The 24220-nt window shown below is 38.0% G+C and overlaps 1 protein-coding gene across 2 annotated transcripts in view; it reads right to left on the minus strand.

Annotated features, from left to right (window-relative positions):
- Nucleotides 1-23550, minus strand: part of FAS (Fas cell surface death receptor) — a 36089-nt gene extending 12539 nt beyond the window's left edge. Inside the window, exons 1-3 of one of the 2 annotated variants that reach the window (XR_005211847.1) lie at nucleotides 23304-23474; nucleotides 7868-8033; nucleotides 4783-4920 (exon numbers count right to left, since the gene is read on the minus strand). Coding sequence is in view for 1 of the 2 variants with exons in the window: in XM_037804438.1 (XP_037660366.1) it covers nucleotides 4783-4920; nucleotides 7868-8033; nucleotides 23304-23393 (394 nt within the window). In the remaining variant the exon portion in view is untranslated. Of the gene's footprint in view, nucleotides 1-4782; nucleotides 4921-7867; nucleotides 8034-23303 lie in introns of both variants that reach the window. The other variant, XM_037804438.1, reaches the window with a different exon arrangement.
- Between the last annotated feature and the right edge of the window lie 670 nt (nucleotides 23551-24220).

Raw genomic sequence — 24220 nt, forward strand, 5'->3', positions numbered from 1 at the left:
TATCTACAGTGACACAATTTAACATAGCTAGTGTTTAAATGCAATACAACCAACCCCAGGTTAAAACGGCCAGTGATCACTTAGCACAGTTTTAAGTGAACAGACAAACCAGCAACCAAGACAACACCACTCTTGTTTAGATGGCTCCCCTGTTCCTCTCGTCTAGAGCCTGGTGATTCAAAGTGGACCAGCAGCATCAGCATAACTTGGGAGTTTGTTAGAAACGCAGAATGTCATGTCTTACCCTAGACCTACTCAATCAGACCAATGCCAAGGCCTTCATTTATTGGTTGTGATTTAATTGTTCCCAGGCGGGACTTAAACGCTGCGTTTTAAGAAGTTCCACAGGTGATCCTAATGTACAGCCAGGGTTAAGAAACATTACTTTAGAGTCTGAATAGGGACAAGAGAAGTTTTATGTTCAGAGGCTTCTCAATGTCAAACAAAACTGGGAGTACTTCTGTCATATTGTAATCTGGGCCCTCAAAATAGATTGAAGTATTCATAAAAATTTAGGTCTCCTACTGGGATTATCAGGAAATATCAGACCCCCAAAGAAATTTAGCACCCCCTCTACCTCTTGGGTTCCTCTGTCCTTGTATCTGCAGGCTGCTGAGCACTTTCTGGCCATCAACAAGAGCCATCACACAAGCAGAAGTTGAGGTAAAGAGCAAATAGTTTCTGCTGTTTTGATTGAAGGTGATGAACTCTGTCCACAGCATACATATTTAGTCATTCTCCTTCATCTGGGAGAGTTGCCTAGACTTGACCCATAAATATTTTGATGAGTGATTAGCTGAGTACCTGGTCCTGCTTCACCCCAGCCAGTCTTGTCCTGTCCCTTTCTGTGTGACATTGTGGCACCAGAGTAAGCTGCAATTCCAAATTGTATTATAAATGGTTCTACATGGAATACCAAGCTGGTCTCTTGATTGCTGTTTTAAAAATTTTATTGAACAACATTGACATACCATACAGTCATCCATAGTGTACAGTCAATTGTTCACAGTACCATTATATAGTTGTGCATTCATCACCACAATCAATTTTTGAACATTTTCATTGCCACACAGAAAAAAGAAAAAGTAAAGTTAAAGTAAAAATGAACACCCAAAATATCCAATACCCACCACGCTTCCCTATTATTCATTTACTTTTTGTCCTCATTTTTCTATTCATTCGTCCATACACTGTGTAAAGGGAGTAGAAGCCATGAAGTTTTCACAATCACATAATCGCATAGCGTAAGCTATATGGTTATACAATTGTCTTCAAGAATAAAGGCTACTGGGTTGCAGTTCAACAGTTTTAGTTATTTCCCTCAAGCTATTCCAATACACTAAAAAGGGATATCTATATAGTGCATAAAACTGCCCACAAGAGTGACCTCTCGACTCTATTTGAGATCTCTCAGCCACTGAAACTTTGTTTTCCTCCTTTTGGTCCAAGAAGACTTTCTCAATCCTGCAATGCCAGGGCCAAGCTCATCCCTGCGAGTCATGTCCCATGTTTCTAGGGAGATTTACATCCCTGGGAGTCATGTCCCACATAAGAGGGAATGCAGTGAGTTTGCCTGCAGAGGTGGCTTAGAGAGAGAGAGTCCACATCTGAGCAACAAAAGAGGTTCTCTGGGGTGACTCTTAGGCACTTTTTTAGTAGACTTAGCCTCTCATTTGCAGCAAAAACTTCATAAGGGCAAGATCAAGGGCTCAGCCTTCTAAATTGACAGTTCCCAATACCTGTGAGAATATTATCATTTCCCCAGGTGGGGAAATTTAATATTTCCACATTTTCCCCCAGTCCCTCAAGGGGGCTTTGCAAATACATTTTTATTCTCTGCCCAGATTACTCTGGGATTTACTGGGGCTTCATACTAGCCTGTACAAACTAACCAGATTTCACTCCCTATTCAACGTTCCATGTAATTATGTTGTTTGAGTAAACTGACCATACAAGTTAAATCATATAGTGTGTTACAAACAGTATAGATTTTGCACCTAATAAACGTCTCTTCCTTTGGTCTCACACAGAAGTTGAAGTTTTTAAAAACACCATGAATATCATCCTTTACCCTTTAGTCTGATTTACCTTAGTCCTAACCAAGTCCATTTTGTTCATAGCTCTAATTGGAGTCTGATCTCTTTTTTCAGACTCCTTAAAAGTTGCTGTATGGGGTAATGCTGAATTCATACTTTTTGCACTCTGGCTCTAAGTCTCAGTTGTCACACAGATACCCAAAGTTCCAGGGACCCACCAGGTTATACACAAAGAGCTCAGCATCTCAGAATTTAGAAATAGCCATTACAACTCAGGAATAGATGTAATTGCTGTAAAAGCTTACAATCTAGGAACCTTTATGATAAGCCTTCCCCTGATAACCTATGCTCTCAGGCTCAGTTCTCAAAGTTTGCACATTATAGTTAGTCCATATTAGTGAGGCATTATAATGTTTTTCTTTTCATTTCTGGTTTATTTCACCCAACATACTGCCCTCAATGTCCATTCACCTCACAACTTCACTCCTTCCTGTAGCAGCTTCATGCTCCATTGTATGTATACACCATAGTTTGCCATTCTGTTCAGCAGTTGATGTACCCTTCGGCCACCTACATCCACTGCAAATCATGAATACTGACGCCATAGACTCCATTGTGCAAATGTCCATTCATGTCCCTCTTTAAAGTTCTTCCAAGTAAATACTCAATAACTGGGTTGCAGGACCATATGGCAACCCCAAACTTAGTTTCCTGTGAAATCAACACACTGCCCACCCTCCAGATGGGCTGCACCATTCTGTTTCCCCACCGATGGTGGTTAGGTACATCCCTTTCTCCACATTTTCTCCAGCACTTGTATCCCTTTATTTTTTAGATGGTTTATACATGCACCATACATTCCATCCTAAGTAAACAATCAATGGTTCCCTGTATAATCACATAGTTATACATTCACCATCACTATCTATAAAAGGACTTTTCCGTTTCTTCCACAAAGAAAGAGGAAGAGGTGAAAAAAGTAAAAAGACAAAAAATGACAACTAAAAAGCAACAAAATAAAAATTAAAATAAAATACAATAAGAAAGTCAGACACCACCACCAATGCCAAGGATCCCATACCCCTCCCTTACATCCCTCTCTTATAGGCATTTAGCTTTGGTATATTGCCTTTGTTACAATTAAAGAAAGCATGTTACAATGTTAGTGTTAACTATAGACGCTAGTTTGCATTGACTGTTATTTTTTCCCCAATACCACCCCCTTTTTAACACCTTGCAAAGTTGACTTTCATTTCTTCTCCTTCATGTAAAAACTTATTTGTACATTTTATCACAATCATTGACTGCTCTAGGTTTCACTAAGTTATACAGTCCCAGCCTTTATCTTCTATCTTTCCTTCTGGTGTCCTACATGCCCCTAACATTCCTCTTTCAACAATACTCATAGTCATGTTTGTTCAGTGTACTTACATTATTATGCTACTATCAGCCAAAACTGTGCTCCAAACCTCTCTTTCCTGTCTTTTCCTATCTGTCTATAGTGCTCCCTTTAATATTTCCTGTAGAGCAGGTATCTTGTTCACAAACTCTCTCATTGTCTGTCTGAGAGTATTTTAAACTCTCCCTCATATTTGAGGGACAGTTCTGCTGGATATAAAATTCTTGGTTGGTGGTTTTTCTCTTTCAGGAACTTAAATATATCATACCACTGCCTTCTTGCCTCTGTGGTTTCCACTGAGAAATCTGCACATAGTCTTATCAGGCTTCCCTTGTATGTAATGGATCATTTTTCTCTTGCTGCTTTCAGGATTCTCTCTTTGTCTTTGATATTTGATAATCTGATTATTAAGTGTCTTGGTGTAGGTATATTCAGATCTATTCTGTTGGGGTATGCTTCATGGATATGTAATTTTATGTCTTTTATAAGAGATGGGAACTTTTCAGTGATTATTTCCTCCATTATTGCTTCTGCCCCTTCTCTTCTCCTTCCGGACACCCATGACATGTATATTGTTGCACTTCCTGTTGTCATTCAATTCCCTGAGATGTTGCTCATATTTTTCCATTCTTTTCCCTACCAGTTGCTGACAACTAAAAAGGCCTGAGGCTTTCTCTAATGAGCTACTTCAAGAGATAGAAAAAAAAAAGAGCAAAAGCCCCTTTTCAGAGCCAGTCCCCAGCCCCTCAGTTTTACCAGTCAGCTGGTGTTGGTGCACAGTTCTCTGTGTCCCTTTTCTTTGGACACAGCCATTTTCCATATTCTGAGCTCAGCTGTCTCCAAAAGCCTCTGTTTTTATTTATTTATGGTGTTTTTTTGTTTTTTGTTTTTTTTCTCTCAGCCCTGCCTCCTCTTTGCTGAGAGGAACCTCAGTTTCCTTTCCTGCTTTGTGAGGGGTTATCTGTGCTTGTAGCTTGTATTCAGTAGTCCAAATTTGTTAATTAAATCTGCAATTGGAGCTTTGTTGAGTTACTTTCCCTATAACCTGTTTCTTTTTTCCACACGGTAGTGTTTCAGTTCAGCCTGCCATGCTCATGGGGGAGGGGCACCAGCTCCAGGTTTGGGGAGCTTTACTTACAATTCTGTGCTGTAATCTCAGCTGCTCCACCCATTCCAGACTGGTGTATGATGTGTGTCCATACTTGAATGTCTCCCAACCGTTGTTCCAGATTATTTACTAGTTGTTCCTAGTTATTTACTAGTTGCTGTAGAGGACTAACTTAAATTCCACACCTCTCTGTGCCGCTATCTTGCCCCACCTTCTTGATTGCTTTTTAAGACACTTACCATGTTCTCCATCACAAAAGCTACATCTTCTGCACTTAGAAGAATAATGGTCCTTGTCTGTGTACTCTTCCCCTTCTTGGCATGACACACAGTTTGGCTTGCCCCCATCAACTGTGCAGTCAGTATCTTTCCGTGTGCCTGCCCAAGAGAAAAAAGGGCAAGTGTTTTTTTTCATGAAATGTCCATGAAGCAGCATAGACAGGGATGACAGAAGAAGGGGAATTAGGCTAATGATATATACCTACAAGGGGGAGAAGATTATTGTATGAATCATGTCAAGAGACAGAAAGTTCCAAGACAAAAGTCAAAAGAGTGACAGAGGGAATCAGCCTGCAGAAAAAGAATTATTAACAATAGCAGTATATAAAAAAGGGAGAGTTAGGGTGGCAGAAAAAATAAAGCCAACTATGGAATCCGGAATCAAGTTCAAATATGGTACATCAAGGATATAAAACATTGTAGCAATATTTTAAAGAAAGTCCAGTCAAAATACAATTTCTTTGCTTGCTAGTGGTATTACACTGGTTCCTGATGAATTTCCTAGCACAATGCTTACAGCATGATAAAGATTTAATAAATCATAGCTTCTTTCTTTCCTCCAAAGCATGAAACCTAAATTTATTAAAATATAAATGAGTGGTTGTTTTCTTGAAAATAAGATTTAAGAAAAAAAATTTTTTTCTGAGATAATAGTACATAATACTCATTGTAGAAAATTTAGAAGAGTTTAGAGAGAATAAAAGGTACTTATATATCAACTACCCTGGGATACTCACTGGTATACTCCAATCATAGAAATACACACACATACACACATATGAGTATATGTACATGTATATGTAAGTGTCTGTGTGTGTGTGTGTGTGTGTGTGTGTGTATACACACTGTATGCATTATACCACAGAATCCTTCTTATTGGATATGGTGATATTGTCCATACTTTTTTGATCAATCAGAAATGTCAGTTCACATAAGGAATAATTGAAAAAAAATTGTAAACATTTAATTTTTATTTATAAGTATAATTGTGTAATCATTTGCCAATCTTGTGATATATAACCAAGTTATTAGAACTCAAGATTTTTTCTCACGTAAGTCACACCCATATTGCATAATCTATGGTTTCCTGTTTGTCTGTCATTCCTTCCTCCCTCCGTTCCTCACTCTTTTTTCTTTTCTTTTCTTTTCTTTTCTTTTGTGTAAAGACACAATCTCTGTCTTAGAAAGACTTTCTAGAGTTTTTGTGATTTTTACTAATATTTCAGTTAGTTTACCCTCACCTAATTCATCAGTAATTTTTAGCAACTCAGCTTTATTGAAATTCTCCAAAGCATTCACTCTAGTTTTCATAGAAATAAAATCTTTTTTCTGCATTCATGTCATTGATTTATATAATATTTGATTAAATTGCATATTAATGTAATAAGATCAATGAATATAAACCTATTTGGAAGCAATCTGAATATTAATATGTGTAAAATTCAACAAAAGGGAATAGAAGTATAAAGAGTATTCAGCATGTGTTGGACCAGCATGCAGGTTATTTTAGAGAGGGAGTGGAAAGAATCAGTTCATCCAGCTGGCACATCAATTAGATTTCACAGAAAAAGATTTATGGACATTGAAGATTATATCAGAAATGTATCAGAAAACATGACTTTGCTAGATACATAATATTCTAGCCTTTGGATATTCCATAATTTACTTAATCAGTCCCACATTGTTGCATATCAAAATGAAATGTCATGCATACAACAGCTTATTTTACTTTATTTTTTGTTTTCATAAGATATTTTCCTAGAATTGAGATTACTCTGTTAGAAAGTATGAACATTTTCAAGTTTTTGTCCCATCTATCCAAATTCCTTTCTTAATCATTGTTACAATTTACATTCCAACAGTGGTATATGAGAGTTCTCATGTGACCAGGACACTCAGCAGGGCTGAGATCATTCCTTAAAGGAAAACAAAACAAAGCAAAACAAAAGGACAAACAGAAACTTTTGATAGTTTGATATGCAAAGTGTGTCATCTTCTTTTTAATTTGCATATTAAGTTTTTAAATTATAAGTAAAGATTCCAGTTCACAGGGCAAACTGATTGTGCTTAGTATGCTATAAAAAAAAGCCAAGAAGCCATTGTTTATGCCCATTTGGAGAAGAATAAGTGGAAATGAGTCAGATTATAAGGGAGATTTTCCCATAAGGGAAATTAAAATCTAAACAGGAGGCCAAGGGAGATTGCTAAGTCTTTTTATAGACAGGACTCACTCCTGTTTAGCAGTTCAAGTGCTGGAAGCATGGGAAACTAACCATAAGAACTACCACAGTCCTTTCTGGTTCTATCAATTTCTGTATCAACCCCTGTATTATCCTCCTTTATCTTCTTATCTTATTTCACAGTGCATTTAGGAGAAATTCATATTTGTATGTAATAGTAGCCAACTCTAAGCAAGTTGTGAAAAGGTTTGCACAACTGCATTTTGCTTAGCTTCTAATTTGCTAGTGATTGAAGATTTCCGTTGTGAAACTGTTTTGCATTTCAAAATACTAATTTTTTTTTAAATGTTCATTTTTGGCCGTTACTCTTCTAGCTCATCTAGCTACTTGCCTGCAAGATGCAAATGTATTTTGTAGGCTTTGGCCAGGACAAATAGCCTTCTTAGAGATCTTGGGATTGAAGGCAAGTGCTGAGATACATTTCATATGAGTGGAAGTTCCTTTCTTTCAGAGCTCAACAATTATTGTGATATATCCTAATCCATTCAGATGTGGTTTCAATACCCAAAAATTCATCTTCTTTTGTTCCTGAAAAATGAAACTGAATAGAGAAGTACTCTCTCATTTCATACCCACATCAACCAAGTGTGATAAAGATGAACAAATCTGGTCTTGGGAAAATAATCTCATAGTGGTGTTTTTTGTTTGTTTATCTTGTTTTTGTTTTGTTTTGTTTTACTCTGAAATGCTATAATGCCAGAGAACCAGAAGAACCAAAAGTGGTAAAAATATTTTATTCACTATTACTATATGCTTCTCCTCACCCTGGTTTTCATTCTAAACTCTGGACTCTTTGGGTAACATACCACGAGGACATGGCTGACAGCAAAATTGGCCACCACGATGCAGGCCTTCCGAGCACATGGTGTCACTTTTAGTAACATTCCACCTGAATTTTGACCCCTGAGAGTTGACATCAGTCACCTGGGCTTTATCACTTTTGGACAACAATCCAGCAATAGCAGTAAAAACCTGTAAAAGAAAAGCATAAAGAGAATTTTATTGACTTCTGAACTAGGCAACTTGGTAAACAGGTATGACTTACCCCAAATGGCTGTATCTACCGTGACACCGGCAAAGTCACTGTGGGGCCCCGTCCTCTTAATGCCTCATCTCCAAGAAAGAACAGATCAGCCACTTGGCCATCCAGACCATGGGTTCTACAGCCACACCAGGGACAGCATCATGGGTGGTAGAGCCAGGATTCTGGGCTCAAAAGTGAACACTGGCTTCCACTGACCAACTTTGTGATTCTGGGTAAAGTCACTTAAGTTCCTCAAATCTCAATTTCTTTATCGATAACATGGAAATAATCTCCTTCTCATGGGTTTGTTGTGAGAATTAAATGGAATAATGCACTTAAAGCAGAGGACCTGGCACATAATAAATAGGAGCCCAATAAATGGTATTATTATTATTATTATTATCAGCAGTATCATCATCATAAAGATCTAGTGAGAGGCAGTATAGTGGAGAAAGAAAAGGCATGAAATTTAGAAACGACTTTGGTTTGTATTCCAGTTATGCTACCAACACTGAATTTAAGCAAATTATATAACCTCCCTGAGCCTCAATTTCTTTAGTTGTGAAGTGAGAATAGTACTTTCCATCTTAAGTGTTGTTGTGAGGATAAAAAGTGATAATTTCTATAAAACCCAGCACTTAGCTTATAGTATTCTATTTCTTCCCTTTTTATCCATGACTACTGAATCAACAGCTTTGATTAACTCCTTACTGGTTAGCCAACCATATTTACTTGACAACAAATATCCCACTAAACCTACAGGATTTTCTTTTACCTTTGCACAGTATTGGGCTAGTCAAAATTGATAAGTCAAAAGCACTCAGAGTTGATATCTAACTGTGTGCGTGTGTGTATGCATCCTAAGACTGTGGCACCTTATCTTCCTTGGTGTGCTAATTTTGCCCAGTATTCATGAGACAATATTATGAGCAGGTCCACGATTCCTGATTTAAGTGGTCAGGTGCTCAGAGGAAGCAACATAATCCACATTTTTGGACTGTTACCTTTAGTGCTATTTCTGAAAAAAAAAATGCATACATACTCAACTATCTGGAGCTGCCTAAGAGAAATGTACTTCCTAATTCTTTTTGTTTTAGCTTTGAATTTCTGATTATCCATTATCCAAGACACATTCAGAATTTCAGAAATGTGAAAACTGGAATAGAACAAGGAAGAGATACACAAATATCATCGACCATGAAGCACAGGTATCAGCACCAATGCCATCACATATCTAACCATGTCTGCTCTGCAGAGTTGAATTTCATCAAACTGTTGTTACTCAGGTCAGCATCAAAGAATTATGTTAAGTGTAAAGTGGAAAAATAGCTCTGAAAAGCATGTTGTGACCGTTTCATGATGATGCAAGCAGTGCTCCTTGCCACCATGTGTTATTTTTTTTTTAATTTATGCATTAACTCAAGTTTGCAGTATGCAAAGACTAAACCCAAATTTTCTAGCCAGAAACTGGGTTTTTTTGACTGTAACAAAGCAGGAAATCCACAAAGAACTGAATGTTCTGAAAGCTTAATTTTTTTTTCATAAAAGCTGAAAATCCCTGACAAATGGGTTAAATCAAAGGTCTGAAACGTGGATAAACTAAGGCAAATGAACCAAATGTTTAAAAACGAGGAATAAAAATTTTAAATTTCCATCATAATAAAGATTTAAAAGTCAGAGAAACCTCACTTCTGTCTTCTGCTGGACATATTAGTTAATCAATCAGTCAATCAATTAAGCAAATATTTATTGAGTACCTACTATGTATCAGGCATTGTTTGACATATTAGGAACAGAGCAGTGCATAACGGACGAACTCTCTGCTCTCACGGAGTCTATAATGCAAGTGAGGGGAGATGATCAATAAGCAAATACAGATATAACATGTCAGGAAGGGATAAGTGCTATTAAATGAATAAAACAAGCTTAGTGGCTGGAGCAGTGCTGTTGTAGAAAGAGTGGTCTGGGAAGGCCACTGGATAAGATAACATTTGAGTAGTCACTTGATGGAAGTGCAGGCAAGAGCCTTATGGATGGAAATTCAGGAAGGGTTTTCCAGGCAGGTCACATCCAGAGATGTTACAGAAACTTATCTTGGCTAAGGGGGAAAGTACCTGAGGTCCTCAGCCAAAAACATCACCAGCAGCTATGAAGAGAAATAAAATACAATGTCTCCTGAACCACACAGGTAATTGACTTCTTTAACTCTTTGGGCTCCAGTGTAGCCTACCGCAACCATTTTACAGAATCCTGGAATGTCAAAGCAGAAAGGGAGCATAAACCTCAAATAGAGACCTAAGGCCTAGAGAAGTATACTGAATGCCAAGGGTACTCAGTCTCTTATGCAAAGATGCAGGTGGAGAAGAGTCACGAAGACAACGTGCCCAGTGTGTGCAGTGTATGCGTACAAGGCAACAATATTCAGTTTTCTGCTTTCCTCTGGACTTACTCTTCAAACTCTTAATCCTTGCAACTATTTTAATGTTTTAACAAGATTTATTTGAGCTAATAAAGGCTAATAAATGAACCCTTTTATGTCAATTTAAAGTATCTTTGCAAATATAGCATGTCCCAGAGCTATTAAAAATAAAAATTAATAAAAACTAAGGAGCATCAGAAAATTCCATGCAAATACCATTATGAAACAAAACAAATAGAACTGGAGCATTCACATTATCCTTACTATACTTCAAACGATGGTAACTAATGAGGAAAAGTTGCCACATTATGTGTGTGTATGTATATGTGTGTATTTATGATTAATATCCGGAAGTAAATTAATGGCACAGGTGAGGACAGGGGACACCATAATCAGTAAAGGCTGTGTCAGATTTTTATTGAAGCCCAAACTCTCCTTTGATATTGATGTTCCCATTTCATTGAGTTTACTGGGAAAGGCGTCAGATACCTATCCCTACTATAGTAGAGGTTTATTGAAGTGGAAATTTAGACATACTGCCATTATTTTTTCCTTAAAAAAATACTTTATCCCTAAATATTTTTTGTATGCATTTCCATATATATCCCTTGCACTTCAGCAATCTAATGAGATCAAATGTAAATTATTAAACAAATCTGGGCTCAGTTTCATGTTTGTAGGTCAGTTCCTTCATTATTATTACTCTAGGCACACAAACAACTCAATTTATTTTCAGACAATTGTTGGCAAGAAGTCTAAGTGTTGATTATACTAACAGACCTTCAAAACAAATGCATGTTGGGGAGGGCGACGTTGGCAAATGGGATCTGGCAGGAATTTACTGCCAGCCAGAAGTTGGCCCAGGTCCTCTAATCTGAGAAAATTGTTGCAAGATTCCCAAGGCTAGGGCTCTGTCTTGGAGGGAAGGTGAAATTTCTCTGCCTGGGCTCTTAGTGTAAGAAGAAATCCAGTCTGCGTTTCCATCCCTCCAGTTTGGGATCCGAGTTCCTGAAAGACCATGTAGCACCCCACCCCCACCCACCTCTTGCAGGGGCCAGGAACTGGAATGCACAGACAAATAATTAGGAACAGAAAGTCATTCTATATCAGAATCTTTGTTCCCTTTGAACCTCTCGGAAACATGTTATATTAGATGATGACAAACTGAGAGAATAATTGGATGTTCACTATTGGTCTGCTGTATCAGTGATGAGTCACTTTTACAGCCAACTGGATTACTGAAGAAATAAAAGAAATTATCTTGGAATGGCCAGACCCAGAAGATGATGACACATCCTGCCACCCCCACCCCCACCACACACACACACACTTCCAGTCTGGCAGGCTCTCCACACTTGTCAGGAAATGTCAACACACAAGATATAACAGTGACAAATAGAGTATCATCTCAGTGACTGAATTATACTGCTGGAAGAAAGTGAGATCCCCTTTAAGGAATTCTCTGAAGAGCCAGTGCAGCAATTGGCTCTGAAAAGCTGAGCTAAGATTTTAAAAGGAAGTTAAAAATTAAACTTTTTAACTGTAAAAAATAAACATTTTTTTTTCTGTTCTTATTGATGTGCAAAACAGACAGGAGAATCATGTTTTTAAGAATGGAAAAAAAAAAGGGGGAGTGGTGGTGAAAAATGGCAGCCATCCAAATGGCAGGAATGAGCAGCTAGCCAGTGAGGCTTTTCAATTCTGAGCCCAGACATGAGGCTGCCTGCAAACGGGGTATCAAGACATAGTGAGGCAGCTGCAAGCTGGATGGTAATCATTGTGCAGAGTGCTTACTTCTCACCATGGCCCAGAAGGGAATTTAGTCAAGATGGCCATTAGCATGGTAAGGAAGTATAATGGTGATCCAGACAATTCGACAGTGGAAGTTTAGGGTTTAAGAAAGTGGAAGGAAGGGAAATAAAAGGAGGAAATTTCAAGAAAAAGAAGTTTCCGCTAGAAATTATATTTATCACATCAAAATTTAAGAGACTTTATTTCTAGTTGGTGAGACTATGAGTGACATTTTTCCATTTTGCTTAACTCGTGTAGACATGTATTAGTGCTATAATTTAAAAAAAAATCAAATGAGACAACTTTAGAGGTAGCAGGATGATAATTAAGCCTAAAAATCAATATTGCTTTATCATTTGTGTTTTTCTGTTTCAGTAAGATTAGAAAATGTGGATAGTGATGGTAACAAATCCACAATAGAGTTTACCTACATGGAAAAATTTCTGAAATCTTTGAATTATTAACATTTAATCCTTCATACAATTTCTAATTCTTCCTTTTCTAGTTTTTCTTTAGTAGTTCTATAATTTTAACAAATCCTACTTCATTATAACCATTAACAATTGTTTAATTGGATATATGTCCTAAGAACATTGTTTTTGCAGCTATTTCATTTCCTTTTGGTCCACTGAGATTAAGTACATCACCACGCATAACAGCAGGGCAATTTGTGAAGGAAATTCTGTTTTAGTTTTGAAGTTCAATCATTGAACAAAGAGATGTGTCACACTAAAGGAAATTTATCATTTTAATTTATGAAATCGAAAGCACAGTTATACAAATCACCACAAACCAGTAAGTACGGTTTCCAGTAAGTTCTGTCTCATTACATCTTGGTTTATTTTTCTTAAAGAATACTTACCCAAGAAATATTCCTTATTAACTACACTGTGATAGTGTCCTAAGGGAAAATGTAGCACTTGAATTCCTGGGCTCTCAATGAGATGATAAGACAAACCAAAAAAATCTCAGAATTTAGTATCTCATTCTGCTTTTGTGAACTATGAATAAATAGATTTCTTAGAATAAATTCTATTTGTAGACACCTAGAGAAGACATGGGCTAGCTTTCCTGTGTCTTATAAACTGACTGAAAATAATCCAATAGTGCCGTTATTGATTGTTTAGTAACCTCTAGAGACTACTTTGAGGGGGAACAAAAGGCATTCATTTGAATGTAATAAGTTGTAGAAAGTTTGCTTTAAAATATTACAAATATTTTACACTTGAACCTGGTATTTTAAAAATTATACCTCATTATACAAGTATAATAAAATAAAGCACTTAGTTAAAAAGTAATTTATAAATGCATATCAATACAATGAGATACTCCTTCACATGGCTATTATAAAAAAAGAAAAAGGATATTACAAATGTTGGAATATATGTGGAGAAATTGAAACCCTCTTGCATTGCTGTTGGGAATGTAAAATAGTGCAGCCACTGTGGAAAAGAGTTTGGCAGTTCCTCAAAAAGTTAAACATAGAATTACTGTATGACCCAGCAATTCCATTCTCAGGTATATACCCCAAAGAACTAAAAACAGGGACTCAAACAGATACTTGTAACCAATGTTCATAGCAGCCAATTATTCACAGCAGCTAAAGATGGAAGCAATGCAAGTGTCCATAACAGATGAATGGATAAACAAAATGTGGTACATACATATAGGGGAATATTTTTCAGCCATAAAAGGAATGAAGTTTTGATCTAGGTGACAATATGGCTGAACCTTGGAAACACTATACAATGTGAAATAAACCAGGCGTGAAATAGCAAATACTGTTTGATTCCACTTATAGGAAATATATAGAATAGGCAAATTTATAGAGACAGAGAGTAGGTTCGAGGTTTTCAGGGGCGGAAGTTGGGGTAAGGGAGAGTTATTGCTTACTGGATACCGAATTTCTGTTTGGAGTGATGAAAAAGTTTTGGAAATTGATAGTTGTGATAGCTGTACAACACTGTGAATGTAATTAATGCTATGGAATTGTAAACTTACAAATGGTTCATATTATGAATTTTATTTTATATATTTTATTTTAATTCATGTTAATAGAGTGATTTGAAAGTTAGACATCTCAAACAGAAAGTGAAAATTTTAATCCCTGGCTCTGAACTTCAAATACATTGGTGAGAGTAGACGGGTTATGAGGTCCTAGAGAAAAAAAGTCCCTCTCCCCGCAAAAGGCAAAATCTGTCTCTGAATTCAGCTAAGAGTTAACAGGAGGCAGTACCACTTGGGTACTTGGGAGGATAGTAGATACAGACAATAAAACATTAAAATTTTTAAAAAAAGTACTGACACCAGCAAAGTCTCGGGGTAATTCCTAAGACCTTTGATATTAGAACTGAAATTTGTTATTTTGTTATAATGATACTTTTAGGGAAGACAGGATTTTAGTGATGACCAAACCCAAGCCCCTTATCTGAGAGGAAGCTATGCCATGACCTGGCAAAGCGACTTGCATAATCATGCAGCTAGCTCAAGAGACTCGGTACCAGAACTAGAGCCTCTTGATTCCCTAAGATTTGAAGGATGTCAGTGGTGCATATGCACCTGGGATCCCTTAGCTTAGCCCAAGGAGGATGTCTCCATTGACCTATCCATCGAGCTTAAATAGACAAGACATTTCCCAGGGTCTTCAGGACTGGAAATCATCAGGAGCTGTGATGGACCAGCACTGCTTCCTACACTTTCTAGTCCCCTTTGGGTGGGTTGACATCTCACTCTCCTCTGCTGCTGAGGACAAGAAATGGAGCAAGAGATAAAGCTTTTTCTCCCTAATTCTGCTTACTTGCTTTTTAGACTTTTTATAATTTAACACACATGAGGAAAAAGAAATTTTAAAAAGACCATTACTAGTTCATTATTTCCAATATATATCACATCTCTAATATATTTTACAAAAACAGAAATATTTTTAGTACGTTCGTTACTGAAAAACTGAAAGAAAAATAATTTTTTCTACATGAAAAATAAGTGAAGATTCCATTTTTAAATTTTTTAAATTTTATATTTTCCAAATGTGTAAATAAAACTACAGAAGATAATCTTATCCCAGTGATAAGATTAAGACCAGTTTCTGGAAAGATCAAAAGAGAGACACTTTATAAAGCGGGGCTGAATGGTTAGGTCTGTGACTGACCAAGCAATAAATAATATAGAATGAGGGAACCTAGAAAATTGTACCTGGTGTTAGACTTTTAGTTTACTTTTAGAGTTAGAAAATAGTTCTTAAAACCCTGATGGGCATCAAAATCATGTAGGGATGCTTGCACACACACACAAAAATAATGCTTAGGACCTATTACAGATCTAACAAAACAGTATCTCTGATAGTGAGGCCCTTCTGGTGATTATCTTTCACAAGTTCCCTGGTGATTTTGATGCTTACCACAGTTGGAGAACCATTGGGCTAGAGGAAGCAAAATCTGAAATTAGCAGGCTATTAGATTTACCTTGAGAAAATAAACGTTTTATAGACTCACAGCATCTGAGTTTTGCCCTTGTGAATCAGAATTTTACTTTTCGACAAATAATGACTCTTCCAAAAATAAACCTATCTCCAAATTCTGAGATGCTAATCCCTTTGTCTATAACCTGATTGATTCCCTGGAACTCTGGGTATCTGTGTGACACCTGAAACTCAGAGCTAGAGCTCGGCAGATATGAATGTCAGTATTAGCACATACAGCAACTGTTAAAAAAGCTGAAAAAGAGTCCAGACTATAATTAGAGATATGAATGAAGCAGATCTGGTTAGGACTAGGGCATATCGGGCCAAAGAGGAAAGGATGATACTGACTGTGTTTTAAAACTTCAACTTCCATGTGAAACCAAAGGAACAGATGTTTATTTGGTGCAGGATCTATATTTTCTGTAGTACACTAAACGGTTTAACTTGTACAGTCAGCTTGTTCAAACACCATAATTACATGGAACTTTGAATAGGAGGTGGGATCTGGTAGGGTTGTACAGGTTAGTGTGAAATAGCAACACATCCCAAAGTAATTTGAGCAGAGAGTAGGAATATATATGCAGGGCCCCCCTGAGGAGCTGGGAGAAAATGCGTAAGTGTTGGACTTCCTCACCTGGGTTGTTGTTGATGTTCTCACAAACATTGAGGACTGCCGGCTTGGTATGCCGAGCCCTCTATCTTGTGGTTTGCCTTTACAAAGCTCGTTGCTGCAAAGGACAGGCTAAACCTGCTTATAACTGCGCCTAAGAATCTGCCCCTGAGTACCTCTTTGTTGCTCAGATATGGCCCTCTCTCTCTCTCTCTAGCTAAGCCAACTTGGCAGGTAACTCACTGCTCTTCCCCCTACGTGGGACCTGACTCCCAGGAGTGTAAATCTCCCTGGCAACGCAGGACATGACTTCCAGGGATGAACCTGGACCCAGAATTGTGGGATTGAAAACATCTTCTTGACCAAAAGGGGGAAGCAAAATGAAACAAAATAAAGTTTCAGTGGCTGAGAGATTTCAAATGGAGTTGAGAGGTCACTCTGGTGGACATTCTTACACACTATATTGATGTCCCTATTTAGGTTTTAGTGTGTTGGAATAGCCAGAAGTAAATACCTGAAACTGTCAAACTGCAACCTGGTAGCCTTGACTCTTGAAGACGATTGATTGTATAACAATGTAATTTACAAGGGGTGATAATGTGATTATGAAAACCTTGTGGATCACACTCCCTTTATCCAGTGTATGAATGGATGGGTGGAAAGTGGGGAGAAAAACTGAATGAAAAATAGGGTGGGATGGGGGGGATGATTTGGGTGTCCTTTTTTACTTTTATTTTTTATTCCTATTTTTATTCTTTCTGGTGTAAGGAAAATGTTCAAAAATAGACTGGGGTGAGGAATGCACAGCTGTATGATGGTTCTGTGAATGGTTGGTTATACACCATGGATGACTGTATGGTATGTGAATATATCTCAATAAAACTGAATTAAATACACACACACACACACACACACACACACACACACATACATATATAGTAAAGAAGAAAATTCATCTTTGGTGGAGGAAATGGGTTACATGAGGGCCACAGAGTCCTAAACTTGAATCCTAGAGCCCTTAAATGCCCAGTGGGGCCGCACAGGTAACACAAGAGTGAAGCAGCAGGTGTAATAAACAATAAGGAGTGGGAGGGGCCACATCAAACTAGAGAGTTCGGGCCTGAACCAAAGGAGTGGCATCGCTGAACTCCATATCTACCATTTTTCAAGAGAAACCAAAATCTCCCAACATTTAAACAGTGGCAATCAATATTAAAAAGGAAAAAAAAAATACTGCATGTGTCAATACTATGCAGGCCAAACAAAATAGTTTAGGGGCCAGATAGGCCCAATTTTTAAAATCAGGCCTAAACCCTGCCATACCCCCATATGTAGAAGTAGTCTACTAGGATCACGGCTTCTTTTTTGATGATGGCTAAAAACCAAAGCTCAATACTCAGCCAGGGGCAAGCTCCTTCACCCACCTGCTTGGGGCTCATTCTCCTTTTATTTTTTCCAGAACTCTGTCCACAGAGATTAAAAGTATTGATGTTCTTCACATCTTATATTTTTATGGTTTCATAGAATACAAACTAAAATGAACATACAGGACTTGATTAAAGGACAACATGTCATTAATGAATCCAATGCCGACTTTATTCTAACTGTGCAAGTTCATCCCAGTCCACAGCTTACCACATCCTTCAGTAAGCCTGACGGCACCACTGGGCTGAATAAATATGCAGATTAAATTTCTGGTCAGATTTGCTAATTTACAAGGCTAGCCTTGCTCAAAGTGCATAATCCCTTATTAAATTCACCCCATCCCCACTCGTGCAACCCAGGCCAGTTGTCCAATACGGCTGACTGCTGTTTCTACAAATGTACTTTTCAAATCAAGAAGGGAGTTGTGATCAAAGGGGCACACTAGCTCATTTCCTGAGGGGGTGAGGTTACAATCTTACAGTGATCAATTTTTTTCTTCTAATTTGGGCTTTACTACTCACATTCTCACTTCAAAGTAGGTGAGTAAGGTTTGAATGATTTGTTTCTGTTTAAGACTGAAATGATTGTACTTAAATGGTGCTAGGAGGAAACCAACTATATAAAATGCTAAAGAAATTTTAGTCTTCTTTTTAAAGCAAAGGTCTTCCAGAAAATGGAAAGACTTAAATTATTAGATGGTTAAATGCTGTTTTACCACTTTTGTGAATATATATTCACACACATAGCAAAAAGAATACAAAGCTATACCTTAGTATACTAAGATACTTAAAATGGTGCTACAAATAATTTCTTGATAGTAATAAAAAGTTATATATATCCCAGTACATTTAAGAAATGCTTTCCTTATAATAATAAATTATGAAGAAAAAATAATAAAGTAACATAATAAATGACAAAACTACAATTATCCCAGTTCGTGTAACAAATGCCCTCTCTATAATTTACCCAATAAAAATTATAAGATGAAAATTATGTAGAAATAAAAAGGCTTGTGTACAATACAAAGTGACAAAGAGCAGACTATAAATTGAACTGATAAAACAGAAAATTATTTATTGTTTAGACAAGACTAGGAGGCTATAAGTAAACTTTTTAAAAAATGCTTTAATGAGGGTGGTGGAATAGTGAGTGACTTATTCAGATTTTCAATATTTTCATTACTGTTTTCACAACATTTGTTCAATTTTTCTATAATTTGCCTATTTCAGAAAGAAGCAAGAGCCTGGATTCACTGTCCTAAATTTGGTTTCAACTTGCTTTTTATCTTATGGATACAATTTAAATTAGGCCTTTCCATTATTTCATTATTTTTCATCATAGCAAATAGTCTCTAGAACCTATTACAATCATGTGCTCGTTAAGGGACTTTTGGGACTCAAGTTAATTCATCAAAAGGCACTTAACTCATTAGGGGTTTTCAAGGGGGGGGATTTCCTTAATCAGGTTTCTGACCATCTCTGAGAAATCAGTTATTTGTGTCAGGTGCTAGAATGAACTGGCTTCCCTAAAGAATTATAGTAGCCTTCAGACAGATATTCCTTTTAAATATTTACACTTCCACTATAAGAGTAATTTAGAAGTAAATTACTTGTCTGGGATTCCAAAGACACTATGTAACAGCAACACCCAAATCCAAGTTCCTCTATGCTTCTATTCACCTTTTTTTCTCCCGTCTAAACTCAGTGCAAAAAGTAAAATTTATTCTTCCAAGTTAAACTCTTACTTTTCCATTAAGAGGGATAATTGTATTGCAGGCAATGGAAAATAAAAGATTTTCATTCATCTGACTGTGGTCTCCATACATCAATTTAATTTGTCTCCCAATCTTGCCATCATTTATAAATTTGTGTTTTTCTGTCCTGGTTGTTAATGTTTTAATTTACTTTTCACCATTTTATTGTATTCATAAAACTTCTGCAGTCCTTTGTGATGTAAGTAAAACCCATTTAAAAACAAAAATACACACTACAACACTGATGAACCTTGAAGATATTATGTTGAATGAAATAAGGCAGACACAAAAGAACAAATATTGTATGATTTCACTGATATGAAATAATTAGAATATACAAATTCATAGAGTCAGAAATTAGAATATAGGTTACTAGGGGCAAGGGTGGGGATGGGGAATGAAGAGTTAATTCTTTGTGGGTGCAAAGTTTCTATTTGGGGTGATGGAAAAGTTTTGGTAATGAATGGTGGTGATGATAGCACAACACTGAATGTAATCAACACCACTGAACTGTACACTTGAAAGTGATTAAAATGAGAAATTTTAGGTTTATATACATTATCAGAATTAAAAAAATTTAAAAACTCTTAGAACTGTACAACAGAGTGACTCTAATGTAAACTATGGATTATAGTTATTAACATAATTATAATAACACTGGTTCATTGGTTGTAACAAAGGCACCACACTAAAGAAAGTGATAATAATAGGAAAAACTGTATGTGAGGGGGATCGGTAGATGGGAACTCTGTACATTATGAATGATGTGTCTGTAAACCTACAACTGTTCTAATAAAAAATTAAAGATAGAAATAAAATCAATAAATAGAAACGTATAGCATCCCCATTTCATGTTTCTTGGGTTGACTTAGGGAGAAGGATTAAATTATAAATTAAAACATTGTTTATTTTCTCCCCAAAACTATACTGTATGATTACTTGTAAATACCTGGTTTCTTTTCCAAACATCACCTCTACCCGTCTATTGTTTTGAGACAACTGCTCTAAGAAATATAGGAGTGGAAACTGCTGGCCTCGTGGTTGCCTAGCCATACTACTAAATAGCGCAAAACAAAACCTGTGCCATGTGCTAGTTAAAAAACAAAAACAAACAAAAAAACCCAGCGATGCCCATAGCTATTTCACATACAAATTTCTAAAATAAGTTGATTCCTGTGTCTCCTTTAGAAATTTGTGAATGTTTTGGGATTTCAAACTTCTTTATTATAGACACCATAGAAACAATATTCAGAAACTAGGGGAGAGAAAATTAACACCAAGAGGACTGAGAGATGGGAAGAGAAAAAATATTTAAATGATGGGGATATGTACTGACTGTAACATTAGAGACGAGAATTAGGGACAAAGAGAGGAAAAAAGGAGAAAATATAGCAGCCTTCATCAACTTCCAGCCCACTGACATGATTTAAACAAAATTTGCTTTTGTGTTCCATGTAATTAGCACTCCTCCCACTTTATATATTATTGCCAGAGAAAGCACTGCCCCTACTGTTATTTCTCCATAGCACATTTAACATCTTAAGTGCAAAGGCATAGAAGCAAGCATTTTCTGGAGACACATGAAGTGACACAATATTTTGGAAATTTCTTTAAGAATAGGGGCATGATGTTGGGCAAGTGGTGGATGCAAAGCAGGGTTCTGTGTAACTAAATGTGAGAGTCAAGTTATGGGGTAGGGGTAATGGAAGATATACTACAAAATGTTAATAATGATTTTACCTAGGTGATAGTTATGTCAGATTTTTTATTTACTCATCTTCATTTATAAATTTCATTTAATAAACTTATTTCCTAGTCCACACATCATATATAAATATAATGATTTGATTATATTTAATTTATATTACAAATCTAATAACTATGCATATAAAAATTAATGCATGTATACATGTATGTGTATATATGTGTGTGTGTGTGTGTGTGTGTATATGTGCGTTCTTTAAGAAAAGCAAGGTTTCCTTGGTGCTTTAAACATGTATTATCTAGTAAAGATGCTATTGTACAAAAGTTACAACAAGCATAGCTCCAGGCCGCAATATTTTTGCTACACTTTGATAATTAGTGCTGCCCCAAGAACTAAAGATTTTCAAAAGAGCCAACACTGCAATAGCTCAGTGATCAATGGTAAAGAAGAGAAGAGTGTTGTCTGAGGTTGTATAAATGGTTCCTCAATTTTGAATTTTAAATTTTCTCTGGGAAGTTTCTGAAGGAGCCCAAATACAGTACCGCAAATCCTTTCTGTAAGGACCTGGGTTTTTTCCCCAATCATAAAATGGTCCCAGACATCTCAGACCTTTCTTTCTACTCCTGATGCAATCTGAAACATGCATTTTACTAGTTAGGATGAAGAGGAGGGTTAATTTTTGTCTTTTGGGACTACTAATGCTGCACAAAGAAACACCTTAAAGTGTGATTCAAAGACATTAAGTTCCATCTTAGCTGCAGTAGGGACGCAGGTTTGTAGACCGTCTCCACCCAAAGCCCCTTTTTACTTTGGAAATTTTTCAGCCCTGGTTAAGGACAGTGGGTAAGAATAAAAATATGTCAGGCACAGGTAAAAGCTTTTAAAACTTCCAGAAGAAACAGTCTAAACTCTGGCGTTAGAGCGGAGTTAAATCCCAGCTCTGCCGCTTACTAGCCATGAGAGCTTGGCTGAATTATTCAAGCTCTCTGCGCCCCCCATTTCCCCATCTGTAAAATGGGGATAATAACAACTTCACCACAAGGCTGCTGTGAGAATCGGCTGAGATCACATTCGTAAATACTCCCTATCACAGCGCCTGGCACTTAGTTGGAACCAAATAAAATAAAAATCTATTGACTCTCAGAGGCTTCGGTACCCTAAAGAACCTCTTGGGGTCAGTCTCTTCGATTAACAGTCATCAGGCTGGTATCTCTGAGGAGGGACCCGCCAAAAGAGTGGCGGCTGCTCAAGCTTCTGGGCCAAGAACAGGCACCCAAGAGCGTGCGCGATGGGAGCAGGTACCACCTTGCGAGGAGGGAGGCCAAAGCTTCCTCCCAAACAACCGTGGGAGTGTACGCTAAGAAGTGTTGAAAGAAGAAAGGATGGGGGAGGGGAAAACCTGCGATAGTAAGTCACAGTCTTAAGGAGAGGGATTCCCGGAAGGGAAACAGAACAGTTTCTTTTTCTCTGTTGTGATAAGAGGGTAAACAAACCTTCAGAAACACCATTGTAACCTTTTAAAGAAAAGAAACGGTGCCTTCTGAAGCCTCAGCTTTAACCACTGCCTCGGGGCTAATTTACTCCCTAACTTTGAGAACTGTCAGAAAACGCGCAGCACCCGTTCTAAAAACCTCAAATTCTCCCACTACCCCGGCGTCACCGCGTGCACACACCCATCCACGCAGAAACGGGTCTTTGACTTGACATGTACGGACTTGTCCAGAAGATTACCTCTTCTCCCGCGCCAGGACCTCCCTCCCACAATTCAAAAACCTCTCGGGCTCCTGCCCCAATCCCTGCGCGTTCACCGCGACCACCTCTTCCCTGCAGCGCTCACCGTCTGCTGCGGCTGCGGCTGCTCCGCGGAGTCCACACTTCGCATCAAGCTCCAAGAACTGTGAGTTCCCGCGGTGCCTGACAACCCCTCCAGAGGGAAAGTCCTAGCAGACCCCTGGGAGCCAATTTGTCAAATGCCGGTCGCACCCCAAGCACCCATCCTCCGGCCACCCGGAGGCCAAGCCGGGAGAAGCCCTCACCGGGCAGGAGAGGACTTACCAGACTCAGGAGGACCGAGAGCCGAAGCATGACTGTGGAGCAATCCGCCGAAGTGAAAGCGCCGGTGTAACTCCGAGCAGCGCTGGCCATCCACCGCCGGGAGAGGTGACAGCCCTGCTCGGCTCCTCCCTGAGCTTCGGCTGGCCTCGGGGTGTGTCCCCCGCCAGGGCCCGCCCCCGGCGCTCGGGCAAAGTTACTCTTAAACCGCTTCCTTCTCTCTCCCCAGAAGCATGTCTTAGAACTTTTTTTAAATTTTTTTTACCGAGAGACACAAGATGACTTAACTAAATGCCCCCGGGGGAGAGTCAAGCTTTGCTGGGGAAGCCCGAGTCCGGGGGGCTCCTTTGATTCAGCAGCTTAGCCTCCCGCAGGCAGGAAGGAGTCAGGGTCTGTTGCACAATGGGCATTCCCCATTCCAGGGCGCTTCCGGGGTTGCTGGCGTGCTCTGTTCAGGTGAAGAACCTGAGAGCAGACATGCTGTCCATCCGAAACCCTTCTGCTGTAATTCAAAATGAGGAGACTGGGGAGGCCTCTGAGCAGAGAAAGGAGGGCATGGCCTATATCTTGGCTGGGTGCAGGAGGCCCTTGGCTAAATTGCTGGCGAATGTCAAAGGCCTGGCCTTCACTCAGCTTCCCGTATTGTAGTGTGATCTGAGGGGCTCGCAGGTACCCACGAATAGTGCATAAGGTGATAATTATTCGAAAAGATTCAGAAATTGTGTTAGGTTTCTGAAGAGGGAGGAGCATCTTAGGTTTTATGTCTCCAGAAGAGAACAAAACTAACAACTTATGACAAATCACACAGCTCCAGCACTATCAAACGTTCACAATTAGTTCCCCTCCTTTGTTACTCATTATTTCCTGGCCAATTTTCTTTTAAAAAAAAAAAATGTATATACATATTTCTTGTAATTCTT

This window comes from Choloepus didactylus, chromosome 15 (genome assembly GCF_015220235.1).
Source record: "Choloepus didactylus isolate mChoDid1 chromosome 15, mChoDid1.pri, whole genome shotgun sequence".
NCBI classification, from domain to species: Eukaryota; Metazoa; Chordata; class Mammalia; order Pilosa; family Megalonychidae; genus Choloepus; species Choloepus didactylus.